We start from the raw sequence: 15,687 nt of genomic DNA on the forward strand, positions 1-15,687 counted from the left end.
AAGTTACATTACAATAAGAGCAGCAGCCCTCTTCAATGTGATTTTAGCAATAAAAATATTAGTGATTTTGGGTCAAGATAGCACATTGGCAGTGTCACAAACATGTAGAAATGATATTACAGATTTTGTGAAAAAAGCTCATCTTTCTTTTAAATGGACACGAGGAGCCTTAAAAATGGCTACCAAAAGTCACCTGACCTTTTACAACTGCAAAGTTTGTCAAGCTACTAGAAGGTTCCAAGTGGATTGCAAGTAGACACCTCTAGATATGTGTGAAGAAATTCAATGCACATTTCCACAAGGGTAAACAGAAACACATTGACAATCGCTTCTCTGGAGGTGTGAATAGCCCTTTCCTATCTCACCAGGCCTGGAAGAATGGGAACCATTCAAGTTAATGACTGAGACATTTAAAAAGGTTAATTATCTTGGCTAAAAGGCAATGGATGGAACCTGTTCCTAGACCTGGGCTAATCCAATACCTAATATGGAAGCATGATTCAACAGGTTGGGATAGCAGCCATTTTGACTTTTGAACTGGATAAAGTCTGGCTGAGAACCCAGGAGACATCCGGACGACAGTTCCAGCCCACAGTTCTCAGCTAAGCTATCTGTGAACTAAAGGAGGACACAGAGAGAGACAAGGTGGAGAAAGAGATTGAGGCAACAGAGAGCCAATCAACAGCACTACCCCCTGAACCTTCCAGTCCTCAGGACAGCGAATCAATGGAGGAGGAGGCAGCAGTGGAAAAGCAGCAGGGGGAGTGGCGGACGGTGAAGAACAAGAAAAGTAAGAGGGAGCGAAGAAGAAGCAAAGGCGTTTCCCAGAGAAGCGGCAAGAGGCGTCTCCCATCCGACACGGATGACAAGGGCAGCAGCTCTTCGGATGATGAAGTGCCAGAGCGGCACCGACAGAAGAGGCGGCAAAGCTCCAGGGCGTTGGAGGACGAGACACCCGAGCTCCAGAAAATTGGAGACAACAAGGAGACCAGCGCACCCCAACTTTGCCTGCAACCTGAGGAGGCCAGTGCACCACAGCCCCTGGAATCTGGGAGCAGTGAGGCAATCATCGCACCCCAGCTCCAGGAAGCCGGGAACAGCAACCCCCCAGAGGGGGTGAGTTTTGGAGAAGCTTCTCCAGCAAAGGTCATCTCAAAACCCGCTCACCACGTGAACCTCCAGATGCCACTGGAGCAGAACACGGCCAAGGAGATCTACCTCAGCCCATCCAAAGTGAAGGAATTTGAGCTCACTACGGGTATGAAGGAGCAGACTAAAGGTCTGGGACTCTCAGAGACAGTGGGTTTGGTAGGAGAATAAATGCTTTAATATGGGTTTAAAGATTGTATCCATAAATGTGCGTAGCATTAAATCTACTACGCGATGTGTTGCGACCTTGGACTACCTAGCCAAGGTCAAAGCTGACCTGTTGTTTCTGCAGGAGTGTGCGATACCGCACCTCAGCTCCTACAGGCAATGGTCACGATGGTGGTCCCACGGGCCATCGATCTGGTCGGGCGGAAACGACTCTCGTTCCTCCGGCCTGGGTATTCTGCTGCGGGGAGGCAACTTCACCGTCTCCGAGGTCAAGGAGGTGGTGGGCGGGCGACTCCTGGTAGCAGACGTAATGTACAAGAACGCTCCACTCCGGTTAATTAACGTGTACGGCCCGGCACAAGGGGCTGAGCGGCTGGAGGTTTTTCAGCAGCTCCCACTGCTGCTGGCGACCTCCAGGCCGGTCATTCTGGGCGGGGACTTCAACTGCATCATCGATGCGGCTGGACGATCCGGCAGGGCCGGAAGCAGATTGGACGCTACGTCCAGATCCCTGATGGAAACAGTTAAGGATGCCAAGCTGCACGACGTCTTCAGCAACCCTGCAGACGGAGCGCAGCGTAGATACACCTGGTCGCGGCCAGACGGGTCCATTCGTTCCAGGATAGACTTCCTGTTTGTGTCCCGTGCATTCACAGTCAGATCCACCGACGTCAAGCCGGTGTTCTTCTCTGACCACTGCCTCCTACTGGCGGACTGCCACTTGGAGGAAGACCTGAGGGTGGGCAGGGGGGCATGGAAGCTAAATGTGCAACTGCTGACCCCAGAGAACATTGAGGAGCTCAAGAGGGATTACAAAGGTTGGAGAACCGTGAAACCCCTCTTTGAGTCCCTGACACACTGGTGGGAAGTGATCAAGGGAAGCATCAAGAGGTTTTTCATCCGCAAAGGCACCCAGAAAGCTAGAAAGGAACAGAGGGAAATGTCCCGACTCCAGGAAAAGATGCAGAATCTGCTCCGGCTGCAGTTGATGGGGGTCGATGTCAAGGAGGAGCTCCAAGAGGTGAAGGGCCAGCAAGCCTCGCACTTTGCCTCGGAGGCCTCCAAGATCATCTTCCGTTCCAGAGTCCGCTCCGTGGAGCAGGATGAGACGTGCTCACGTTTCTTCTTCCAAAAGGTACACAGAGAGCGCTCTGTGATCAGCAGCCTGAAGGAAGAAGACGGCTCAGTAAAGTCATCACGGTCCGACATTCTGAGGATCAGCAAATCCTTTTATGCCGGTCTGTATGACGTGAAGCCCACGGACAGCACGGCCTCCCAGTCCTTCCTGTCCTCTATCACGGAGGTCTTAGACCACAGTACGCGGGAGAGCCTAGACAAACCGCTAACTCCTGACGAACTGACTAAGGCCCTCGAGTCCTTCGAGAAGAGTAAAACCCCCGGAAGCGACGGCCTGCCGGCGGAGTTGTATTCGGCTCTGTGGGACTTGATCGGCCCAGACCTGCTAGAAGTGTACGAGAGTATGCTCCTGGCCGGCAGCATGTCAGAATCCATGAGGAAAGGCATCATCACCCTCATCTACAAGCACAAGGGGGAAAGGGAGGAAATTAGAAATTGGCGACCCATTTCACTGTTGAATGTGGACTATAAGATTCTGTCCAAGGTCATCGCCAACCGGGTCAAATCCGCTCTGGAATTGGTGATTCACCCTGACCAGACCTGCTCTGTGCCAGGCAGGAAGATCTCTGACAGCCTGGCGCTGCTCAGGGATACGATTGCCTATGTACAGGACAGGGGTGTGGATACCTGCCTCATCAGCTTGGATCAGGAGAAGGCCTTTGACAGAATATCGCACACCTACATGGGGGATGTGCTCTCCAAAATGGGGTTTGGGGAGGGAATTCGAAATTGGATCCAACTGCTCTACACTAACATCAGTAGCGCAGTCTCAATCAATGGGTGGGAAACAGATAGCTTTCCGATTAAATCTGGAGTCAGGCAGGGCTGTCCTCTCTCGCCTGTCCTTTTCGTGTGCTGCATAGAACCCTTTGCCGAGTCCATCAGGAAGGATCCGGGCATAAGAGGAGTGACGATCCCAGGCAGTGGAGGCACTCAGGTAAAAGCCTCCCTGTACATGGACGACGTCGCCGTCTTCTGCTCGGATCCGCTGTCGGTGCGCAGACTGATGCACGTCTGCGACCAGTTCGAACTGGCCTCGGGAGCCAAGGTAAATCGTGGGAAGAGCGAGGCCATGTTCTTTGGGAACTGGGCTGACCGATCCTTTGTCCCCTTCACTGTCAGGGCTGACGGCCTGAAGGTGCTGGGGATATGGTTCGGAGGGACCGGGGCATGCGTTAGAAACTGGAAGGAGCGAGTGGCTATGGTGAAAAGGAAACTGGGCATGTGGGAGCGACGCTCCCTCTCCATTGCGGGTAAGAACCTGGTCATCAGGTGTGAGGTACTCTCGCTGTTGCTGTACGTGGCGCAGGTCTGGCCCATTCCACACTCCTGCGCGATGGCGATCACTCGAGCCATCTTCCGCTTTATCTGGAGGTCGAAAATGGATCGTGTCTGCAGGGACGCGATGTACAAGCCTCTAGATAAAGGGGGAAAAAACGTGCCCAACATCGCCCTCATACTGATGGCCACCTTTGTGTGTGGCTGCATCAAGCGGTGCGTAGACCCTCGGTACGCAAACACCAAGTGTCACTACGTGCTGAGGTTCTACCTGTCCCCGGTGTTGCGAAGGATGGGTCTGGCCACGCTGCCGCGGAACGCTCCAAGTAGTTGGACCGTGCCGTACCACCTGTCCCTGGTGGAAAAATTTATGCAGAAAAACACCTTTGACCACAAGTCCATCAGGCAGTGGTCAGCACGTAACGTCCTAGAGGCCCTGAGGGATAAGGAGAGGGTGGACCCTGTGGGATGGTTCCCCGAGCAGACTGTCAAAGTCATTTGGCAGAATGCCTCATCGCCAGAACTTTCCAACAAGCACCAAGACGTAGCTTGGCTGGTGGTGAGAAAGGCCCTCCCCGTCAGATCCTTCCTACACGCCAGGAGTCTCACCCCCTCTGCACGATGCCCTCGAGGTGGCTGTGGTGGGGAAGAGACCGTTGTTCACCTCCTTGTGGATTGTGCCTTTGCAAAGAAAGTCTGGAGAGAGATGCAGTGGTTGCTGTCGAGGTTCATCCCGAGCAGTTCTGTGACACAGGACTCTGTGCTCTACGGGCTGTTCCCAGGGACACACACCGAGACAAACATCGACTGCAGCTGGAGGATCATCAACTCGGTGAAAGACGCGCTTTGGTCTGCCCGAAACTTGTTGGTCTTCCAGCACAAAGAGTTGTCCCCGACCGATTGTTGCGGACTGGCACAATCCAAAGTCCAGGACTACGTGCTGAGGGACGCACTAAAGCTTGGGGCAGCTGCCGCAAAGGCGCAATGGGGAAGGGTCGCGGTCTAAGACCTTTCTACCACAGCGCACCGAGAGACTGGGAACTGTTTAGAGCCCCTCGGGCTGTACAGATCAAAATGAAAGGCTGTAAATGATTGTAATATTGTTTGTACTGATGCACCTGGTGATACATTTTGTAAAAGTTTAACCTGGATTGTACCCTTGTAATGTTGTTTTTGAAATGGTTTTGAATGTGATTGAAGATTTTTTATGAATAAAGTATATTTTTACAATAAAAAAAAAAAATCTGTGAACTGCGTGTGAGAGCTGGATTTCCCTCTGTCACCAGGAATCATTGAGGAAGTTGGCCAGAAATCATTATTGTTCTGCTGAAAAAGGAATCCAGGAAGTCTTTAAGTGCTGTGCTGGTAGAACCAGGAAAGAAAAGGGACCTTCACTGGCTCTCCAAACCTGCTGAATCCACCTACAAAGGCAGCCTCCAACTATTTGATTACAGAAGCCATCATAGCTGCTGAACATAACACTTCACTCCAGACAACAAACACTTCAATTGCAAGCTACAGGGCGGCAACAATATTTTAAAGGACTGAACTGAGTTTCATCCTTCTAAGTATCCTTTATCCTTATTTGCATTTAATCTTTGTATGTATTTCATTAGTAACTTTATTACTTCTACTTAAGAAACAAACAGTTTTGTTTTGTAATAAACTAACCTTTTCTGTTTTTAAATTTAATCACTTGCAAATTAAAAGGGGGCTACGTACACATACATACAAATTCTTAGCTCACAGGCCACTTTGAGGAAACACCCTTTAAGTTGTCTTAACAAAAATGTACTGCAGAAAGACAAGATGTAAACGTCCATTTGCAATTTCCCATTGAATTTTCTAACCATGCCATTCTAAGCACCTGGTCACATTTTAATATAAAGACATCCTGAGTGTCAGCAGGAAGGGTAAATTAGAAGCATATTAACTTGGCTGCTTTCATGCACCTGTATGCAATTGATTTTAGATGTAACTGACAGGTCTATGAGCAGGTGTGGAGTCACTGCTTCAGTCAGAAAAGTGCATAGTGAAGCAGCAAATAGAAAAAAATCAACACTAGATTTGAGATCAATAAAACATTAATTCATACACAATTTAAAAAAAATTCACTCAGTTTCCGTACCTCTATGTACTTCCTCATTTCCACAACAAATTGCGTCTTTCAGCTGTTCAATCCTTATTTGGCATGACATAATCTTCCATTTCTGAAAAAAGAGAGAATTTATTATTCCACTGCTAAAGTACAGTTGTGGACTTAAAAGTGACAGATCAAATCAGACATAAGTTGGGACTGCTCAACTATCCATAAATCAATTGTTCAAACTCTGACAGGCTTTTTTGGGCTTCAGAAGTGAATTAGAATGTATTTTCTGTTGCTGAGGAAGTTTGCATGTACATCAGAAATGATTGATTTCTTTCCTTTTTAAAAAAAAGGCCCGAATCTTCCAATATCCAGAGTAGCGAAATCTGAACTTAAGTCTATTTTAAGTCCTGGAGTACACACATGCGCTGTAATTGCCCACGAAGTTTAAACTTCCGATGGGCGGGTTTGCGCTGCCCCAGACACAATGTGAAAATCTCTGATCTGGAGCTCAGGGTCAGAAACCTGGCTCAAATACGCAGGACCAAGCTACCCTGGAAATGTTACACAGATTAATCTCTTTTGTAACTCAGTAATTAGCCAGCCTAACTGAACTGAGCACCACAACCACACCCTCCCCCCCCCAGCTCTCTCTCCCACCATCCTCCTGACTGGAGTACCCACTCAGCTCACCCATTTAAAGACTTGAGACCTTTAAAAACCTACCCGAATATAACAGCGTAAAAAGGAAGTGTGTCCTCTCTTTGTCCGTCGTCTACTATGCTCGCCGATCTTGCCCCAGAAAGGCTGTGCTGTCCCACTTCTACTGGAGCTGGGATTGGAAGTCCCAGCTGCAAAAGTGCAATATAGGTGGGTGCAGAAAACTTTGCAGGCAGTGGCAATGCACCCAGCATTGCTGCTGACCAGATCATCCGGGCCAGCGTGTAATGCAGAAATTTGCATGCATTACATCTAAGTGTGAAGTATACATCCCAAAATTTTAAAATATATTAGCAAATGTTTCATGCTGGAGCTCATGTAAAGTCAGAAGGTATACTGTTATAACTCAGGCAGCTGCATTCCTTTAAGACTGATGTCATTGGAATGTCATGGAAGTTTAACAGCTTTTAGTAGTGGATGCTGTGAATATGCTGAAACTGGCAGGACAGCTTTTTGTTGTATAAATGTGTTTTCTTAATGAACTCAGTGTTTATAAACTAAAATCAGATTTATTAAGAGTTTGAATCTATTCTAGGTCATTGACTGGTAATATTAACTTTACATTCCTCCCTTCATAGATGCTGTGTGACCTGCTGAGAGTTTCCAGCATTTTCTGTTTTACTATAACTTCAGTACACTGTGTTTTGGGACAGTTTCCTTGTTCTCATTAAAGTTCTTTTGAAGTGTTAAGTATGATAAGAAGTGTATGCTGGACTTAACGTTCTTATAATATTACTAGCAGTGAGTCAGGACATTCATTGTTTTACTAGTACAGAAAAAGGTAGGTTTATATCCCTTGCTTTACACTCTTGAGATGAATGGTGGATTCACTTAGAATTCATGTTGCTGGATTTGCAATTTCAACATATTGAGTGTGATTCAAAAATATGGAAACTGGTTTAAATGTGGCAGTTCAGAGGTGTAAGCTTGTGGGTGTATTTTGAGAGGGAATCCTTGGGCCTTGGAAGAATGACAGTGAAGTTCAATAGTCTGGAAATGATGCTGTGAGTTCAGAAGTAGTGGGAAGAGTATGTGTGTAACATTGGTAAGAGGGTGGTTTTGGGATATAGGAGCACTAATGGTGTTGGGTGTGACAGTTTGGGGGAAGGTAGCTGCTGAGTGTGAGAGTACTTGGAGGGGAATCCGAAGGAGTGGCAACTGGAAATAGAAATTGCAGAATTTTGATACAGGCGAGGGCACAACTGAAACCACTAAAAACTACCGCTGAATGGGGAACTGTACAATCTGTAACCATTGTTCAAAGAAAGAGCTCTGAAGGTGGCTATGGAGTGGGGCAGGGATGGGAGCTGATCAACAGGGCCTCAAAGTCACTACTGTAGCGTCCTCTGTTCAACCATGAATGGTCTTTCCTCTATCATAAGGTCAGGGGTGGATTCTCAATGATGTCCAACATTCCGTGGCATTCTTAATACCTCTGGGTGGGGGAATCACCATTGACAATTTAATTTTTATAACGTGACTAAGTAATAAAAAGAAAAATAGCATCCAAGTTCTTTTGATTATAGAGGTAGATCTGAACTTTCATTCAACAGCCCGAATAACAAACACATCAAACTACACAATTGTTACTAAGTACCAGAATGCATTGTATAATAAAACTCACCAATTGATCAGTTTTCCACTTGCCTTCGATAGCTTTTATAACTCTACAAAATAAAATGAACAAAATTGAAAGCCAGACTCGTATATTTTTCTTTATTCATTGTTGGGATATGGGCGTTGCCTGGTAGGCCAGCATTTATTGCCCATCCCTAATTGCCATTGAGAAGGTGGTGATGAGCTGCCTTCTTGAACTTCTGCAGTCCATGTGGTGTAGGTACACCCACAGTGCGTTTGAGAGTTCCAGGATTTTGACCCAGCAACAGTGAAGGAACAGCGATATATTTCCAAGTCAGGATGGTGAGTGGCTTGGAGGGAAACTTGCAGGTGGCGGTCTTTCCATGTGTCTGCTACCCTTGTCCTTCTAGATGGCAATGATCATGGATTTGGAAGGTGCTGCCTAAGGAGTCTCGGCAAGTTCCTGCAGCGCACCTTATAGATGGGATACACTGCTGCCACTGTGCATTGCTGGAGGAGGCAGTGAATATTTGTGGATGGGGTGCCAATCAAGCGGGTTGCTTTGCCCTGGATAGTGTCAAGGTTATTGAGTGCTGTTGCAGCTGCACTCATCCAGGCAAGTGGAGAGTATACCATCACACATCAATAGTCTTTAGTACTATTGCCAGAATGTTGTCAGGGCCTATAGCCTTTTCAGTATCCAGCGCCGTCAGCCATTTCTTGATATCACGTGAAGTGAATTGGCTGAAGACTAGCATCTGTGATGCTGAGGACCCCCGGAGGAGGCAGAGATGGATCATCCACTCGGTACTTCTGGCAGAAGAGTGTTGTCAAATGCTTCAGTCTTATCTTTTGCACTGATGTGCTGGCTCCCCCATCATTGAAGATGGGGAAATTTGTGGAGCCTCCTCCTCCAATGAGTTGTTTAATTATCCACCATCATTCATGATTGGATTTGGCAGGACTGCAGAGCTTAGATCTGATCTGTTGGTTGTGGAATCTCTTAGCTCTGTCTATCGCTTGCTGCTTATGCTTGGCACGCAAGTAGTCCTTTGTTATAGCTTCATCAGGTTGACACCTCATTTTTAGATATGCCTGGTGCTGCTCCTGGCATTCCCTCCTGTACCCTTCATTGAACCAGGAGTGATCCCCTGGCTTGATGATAATGGTAGTGGGGGATAAGCCAAACCACGAGGTTACAGATTATGGTTGAAAACAATTCAGCTGCTGTTGATGGCCCACAGTGCCTCACGGTTGTCCAGCCTTGAATTGCTAGATCTAGCAATTGCTAGATCTGTTTGAAATCTATCCCATTTAGCACGGTGGTAGCACACAGATGATTGAGGGTATCCTCAACGTGAAGATGGGACTTTGTTTCCACAAGGACTGTGTGGTGGTCACTCCTACCGATACTGTCATGGACAGACGCATCTGCGGCAGGCAGGTTCATGAGGATGAGGTCAAGTATGTTTTTTCATCTTGTTGATTTCCTCACCACCTGCCACAGACCCAGTCTAGTAGCTATGTCCTTTAGGACTTGGCCAGCTTGGTCTGTATTGGTGCTACCGAGTCATTTTTGGTGATAGACATTGAAGCTCCCCACCCAAAGTACATTCTGTGCTCTTGCCACCCTCGGTCCTTCCTCCAAATAGTGTTCAGCATGGAGGAGTACTGATTCATCAGCTGAGGGGGAAAGGGTGGTACATGGTAATCAGCAGGTTTCCTTGCCCATGTTTGACCAAAAGCCATGAGACTTTATGGGGTCCAGAGTCGAGGTTGATGACTCCCATATATGTACACACCAAAAGTATTAATGCCATGCCAAATGTATTTCATTTGCTCTTGAAGATAGCAAATTAAATGTTAATAGTTAAATTTCAGCCACATACTCAAGCAAAAATAGTGTTAGAACTAAAACATCAATTCTTACTGTTGCTGATACTTTTCCTTCTCATTCCTCAAATGTTTTAACCTTTCCATCTTGTCAGCATACCTGTGAGAAATGAAATCTCAGATTTTAACGACTGACTGCTCAGAAATGCGCAATGAAATTACAGATTAAAAATACACCGAGTTCAAAACGTTGGTTTTTAAGGACCACAAACTCCAGATGGTGCTGAATTTTATAACAAATCAATAATGAAAACTGCCATGTGACAGTTTTCCCACAGTAAATTTTTTGGATACTTGTATTTAATTTTGAAGGATATTTTAGGGTAATTTAACCGTAAGCCGTTAAACTTGTACTATATTCTGTAAAGCAGAGATCTGAAAATATGCATTTTGCTGTCATTTTAATAATATGCTTTGTAAGCTTGCACATCCTATGTGCAAATTTTGAAATTAGACTTAACTTTTACCGAAACGTGATAAAAAAATACATGAATCAGTTGTGCATTTTGTCACTTTTAAATTGTGAACAAAAAAACATATTTCTTAACAATTATCATTGTATTTACTGCAAACCCAACTTTTCTTGCACACTTAGTCTTGTCAAATAACTCATCCTGGTTGTACCTTTAGAGCACCATTCTACATGGAGATTTCTATGGTGTCTTGCACTACACACATATCTGAATGTTTAAATTTTGGGGAAAACTGAAGCACAGTGTATTTACACTGATTGTATTCAATTGTGTCTTGTCCTAAGCAGACAGAATCCTTGACAATAGGTGCAACGAGATTTCAAGGCATACAGAGGTATGTCAAACCTCAGTAACCCAGATAGGATCAATGAACTGGATCTGTATACTTTGGAAAAGTGTAAAATCAGTGGCAATTTGATCGAGGTTTCTAATGTAATGAATGGACTAGATTGTCTTTATGTTGACCAATTATTTCAACTGGATAGGTTTGGGAAACCAGGTTACGCTTACAGGTTATTTAAGGGCAGAACTTGGTTGAATGTTAGGCACTTCTTCTTTACACAATGAACAGAGATCCCATGGAATAGATTGTCAACTATTATAGGGAACACTGTATTTCTTCAAAAGAAATGGACTTGTTTCTGGCTGAGGCAGAGAGTATCGTGTACATGAGATAGATCTCCCATAACATAAATCAAGCCAATGTGATCTAGAATAGTTTTAATTGCTTAATGGGTTCAGAGAGAAGTGTTTCAGCCTCACCCCCCAATTGGTCTGGGTTTGTGAAGTGCATGAGAGGTTTCATTATGTTAAAGGTGCTAAGTTGTTGCTTTTATCTGATTTATTGCCTCTCCCAGGAGATTACATGGCTCTGAGTGAAATAGGTCGTGTCTATGGTGTCTTGCACTATACACAACTAAGTGTTTAAATTTCAGGGCCAACTGCAGCAGTGTATTGCACAGATTGTACTCAATTGTCTCGTCCTTCCATGAAATCTTTCGTCACTTAATCTCTCCTGGCCTCCATCCTATCACCGACCTTCCTTTTGTAGTTTTTGCCACTCTTCCCCTTTTTGATTTGCTCAAAATCAATTACGTTTCTAACTTCTCTCAGTTCGGATGAAAGGTTACAGACCTGAAACATTAACTTGATTTCTCTGTCCACAAATGCTGCCAGACCTGCTGAATATTTTCAGCATTTTCTGTTTTAATTTCAATTTCCAGCAGCTGCAGTATTTTGTTTTTTTCATTTGTGTCTATATTGTGATGGATAAGGCATCACAAATATAAATAACATACTGAATGGACCAGCCAGTCTTTCCCTGTCATTTTTGGAAACAGTTGAATTTGTGAGCAAAGGAACACAGCTGTAAAAAAGTAATTTTGCATAACCTCATTGCTTGAACTGTCTTTTTCTTAAACTATATTTCAGAAATTATAAATTATTAATAGCTAAATGTCCAGCTGTGGGTGATCCAGTCACCTTGTAAAGTTACAGTAATAATGTCCCCAGAACTGACAAAAGATAACAAAAAATAACTGGATCAAACATTGTCAGGAAGACAAAAAATAAGTTTGGCTGCAGAACAAACCTTAAAGATACTAGAGTTGAGACCATTATAATTAAGAATTGTTCTTTTGAGCCTGTTGCTTTAGGTGCAGACTATATCATCTCAGCTGACCCTAGAATGGTAATGATAATTTGCATGTATCCAATTTGCATATACTGTATATGATAGGTATCAAAGTAAAGTATAAAAATTGTTGGTGCTAGTTGTTGGAACAGTTTGCTAATTTGGCCATCTAGTAACAATTTCAAGCATGGTGTTGCATAGATTATAGTTGGAAGTCATTTAGCCCAGTGTCTGTGCCAAATCTGTCACAGCAACTCCAAACTAAGAACATTGTTCATTCTATCCCCATAATCCCTCTATCTTCCTCTGCTTTAAATATACTCATCCAATTTTCCCTTAAAGATGCAAATTGCCTTGAACTCAACCAGTCACAGTTTCTCTTCACCACTTAATTCCTCAAAGGAAATAGTCCTTCCCATACAACCTATCTAGTCCCACAAATAGCACTGAGATGAATGTCTAGATAATTTCTCTTAGTGCTGTCAGTAGTGGGATAAATGTTGTCCAGACTGTGGCGGGAACATCCCTGCTCTTTGGTTTAACATCTTAACTGAAAGATGGCACCTTCAACAGTGCTGCGCTTCTTTAGTATTACACCGAACTGTCAAGCTAAATAACATGTTCAAGTTTCTGGAATAGTTCTGATGCAGAGGTAAGAATGTTACCACTCAAAGGCGATCGTCATTTGCCAACATAACGACTGTCTTTCAAATTGTGGGTAAGTGCTGCAGCATGTTCCAGAGGCATAATGAAACGCTAATTGCAAGTCTTTTTTGTACTGTAAATCTAAATTTTTAGTGTTATTAGTTCTAGTATTACATTACTTGAAACATGTTAATATTTTTCTGAATCCTACAGCAACCCAGCATCACGATTGAAAAATTATAAAGGGATAACCTGTCATATGCTTTTGATCAAGATAAATGCTCAGTGTAGCTATATATCTAAACAGAGCCGTGTAGTGTGGTCGAAAAACGATTGGTCTTTCTTTTCTGGTTGCTAACTGACCCTCTGGCATTTCTAGAAGTTTTTTTGTACGTTTCAGTTTCCAATAATTCTGTTTTCGATCTCATGGGGATTTTTGGTTGGCATTAAAATCAAAACCATAAAATGAGTTCTATATATTCACAAAATTCTTCGTCGTTCATAGATTTTATTTTATTCCCCGTCGAGTCTTTCTCTCTTCCGCAAGAGTTCAGAAATTGAAACATGCGCAATTATGTGCATATTAGAGAATTGTACAACTTGGAGCGTCAATGGATTTCGCAAGAGCAAAGTCGTATTCTTTCTTCATCGAGACTATTGGGGGAATTGGGGGAGGGGGCGAAAAGTGCACGGAGAGAGCGAGCTTTATGGCCCCCATTCTCCCACAACTGCTGGCCATCCGGGACCATAGGCCAATATTTATCCTGTTGAACATTTGTGTAATACATGTTTACCCGGGGATACTATCCAAGCCCTAGGAAACGTGACCGTGACTTCATGCAGCATTGGACAGTGCCTCTCGGACTCTTGCGACAACTTTGCCCAGGAGCCTTGTGTGGGCTGTTAAGCAGGGCGGCCCGCCCTGCTCCTTGCAGGAACAACAATATTAGCATTTTATTTCTGGTAAACAATACCTCTCCGAGTTCCTGCTGTCGAAATAGACGAAATCTCCGGCCAGGATACATTTAGCGCAGGTGAGGCGCCTTCTGGCGGTGTTGCAGAGCGGGCAGCGCTCCACAGCCACGTACAGCCCTTCGGCATCGTCCACCGAATCGAGCAGCGGCGGCGGTTGGTCGCGTGCCTGCCCGGCCCCTGCTCCCGCTCGAGCTGCCTTCCTCCGTTCCGTGGGAGACGCCATACTGAACGCGAGCGGGGCCCCGTCACGTGGTTTTGTTTAACTCGGGTGCATTATGGGTGCAGCTGGTGGGTGTCACGTGCCTCCCTCAGAGACCGTCCACCAATTACCTTCGCCGCACGGGAGCGCAGAAAGCGATTGGCAGGTGGGCGAGAGGCGACTTCCCTACCCTTCCCTCCCGCAGCATAACGCAAGTATCATCAGCGGGGGCTGGAATGGGGGATTTTGTACTGTTGTGATAAAAGTGAATTCACGTACTCTACCATGGAATATAATCTCCCGCTCCCCTTCCCCCGCGATTGTAGCCTGAAAAGCCCGAGGGGGGCACTGCTAACTGATGGAGCTTTTGACATTTAAAGTTGTGAATTATACACAGAGCAAATATAAAACCCAATTACAGGTTTAAAAAATAGAATGTGAAATAAAATCACGCTTGTCCAGTTTAGTTTCTGGTCAATGGTAAATATGTAACTAAAATACAAACCTACACTTTAATAAAACTAACTCCAAGCGTACAAATATAAAAGCAAAAAACTGCGGATGCTGGAAATCCAAAACAAAAACAAAAATACCTGGAAAAACTCAGCAGGTCTGGCAGCATCTGCGGAGAGGGACACAGTTAACGTTTCGAGTCCGAATGACCCTTCAACAGAACTAAGTAAGAATAGAAGAGAGGTGAAATAAGTTTAAGGGGGTTTAAGAGGGGGTGGGACAGGTAGAGCTGAATAGAGGGACAGTGATAGGTGGAGATAACCAAAAGATGTCACAGACAAAAGGGCAAAGAGGTGTTGAAGGTGGTGATATTATCTAAGGAATGTGCTAATTGAGGGTAGAAAGCAGGACAAGCAAGGTACAGATAGAAACAAAAAACTACTGCAGATGCTGGAAATCCAAAACAAAACAAAAACAGAATTACCTGGAAAAACTCAGGTCTGGCAGCATTAGCGGAGAAGAAAAGAGTTGACGTTTCGAGTCCTCATGACCCTTCAGCAGAACTGAGTAAAGTTAGGAGAGGGGTGAAATATAAGCTGGTTTAAGGGGGGGGGGAAGAGAAGTTGGGTGGGGTGGTTGTAGGGACAAGCAAGCAGTGATAGGAGCAGATAATCAAAAGATGTCACAGACAAAAGAACAAAGAGGTGTTGAAGGTGGTGATATTATCTAAGAAAATGTGCTAATTAAGAATGGATGGCAGGACACTCAAGGTACAGCTCTAGTGGGGGTGGGGTGGAAAGACTGACAGGGTATTACAGTTATAGATTTAAAAATAATGGAAATAGGTGGGAAAAGAAAAATCTATATAAATTATTGGAAAAAACAAAAGGGAGGGGGAAGAAACGGAAAGGGGGTGGGGATGGGGGAGGGAGTTTAAGATCTAAAGTTGTTGAATTCAATATTCAGTCCAGAAGGCTGTAAAGTGCCTAGTCGGAAGATGAGGTGCTGTTCCTCCAGTTTGCGTTGGGCTTCACTGGAACAATGCAACAAGCCAAGGACAGACATGTGGGCAAGAGAGCAGGGTGGAGTGTTAAAATAGCAAGCGACAGGGAGGTTTGGGTCTTTCTTGTGGACAGACCGCAGGTGTTCTGCAAAGCAGTCGCCAGTTTGCGTTTGGTCTCTCCAATGTAGAGGAGACCGCATTGGGAGCAATGAATGCAGTAGACTAAGTTAGGGGAAATGCAAGTGAAATGCTGCTTCACTTGAAAGGAGCGTTTGGGCCCTTGGACGGTGAGGAGAG

The 15,687-nt window shown here is 45.0% G+C and overlaps 1 protein-coding gene across 1 annotated transcript in view; it reads right to left on the reverse strand.

Moving 5' to 3' along the window:
- The window catches only part of atg14 (autophagy related 14), a 30,006-nt gene extending 16,005 nt beyond the window's left edge, over positions 1–14,001 (reverse strand). The window contains exons 1-4 of the mRNA XM_078562668.1: positions 13,735–14,001; positions 10,047–10,109; positions 8,163–8,205; positions 5,861–5,942 (exon numbers count right to left, since the gene is read on the reverse strand). Coding sequence (XP_078418794.1) covers positions 5,861–5,942; positions 8,163–8,205; positions 10,047–10,109; positions 13,735–13,958 — 412 coding nt within the window. The 5' untranslated portion in view covers positions 13,959–14,001. The remainder of the gene's footprint in view (positions 1–5,860; positions 5,943–8,162; positions 8,206–10,046; positions 10,110–13,734) is intronic.
- Between the last annotated feature and the right edge of the window lie 1,686 nt (positions 14,002–15,687).

Source organism: Cetorhinus maximus, chromosome 18, assembly GCF_964194155.1.
Source record: "Cetorhinus maximus chromosome 18, sCetMax3.hap1.1, whole genome shotgun sequence".
Lineage (NCBI taxonomy): Eukaryota > Metazoa > Chordata > Chondrichthyes > Lamniformes > Cetorhinidae > Cetorhinus > Cetorhinus maximus.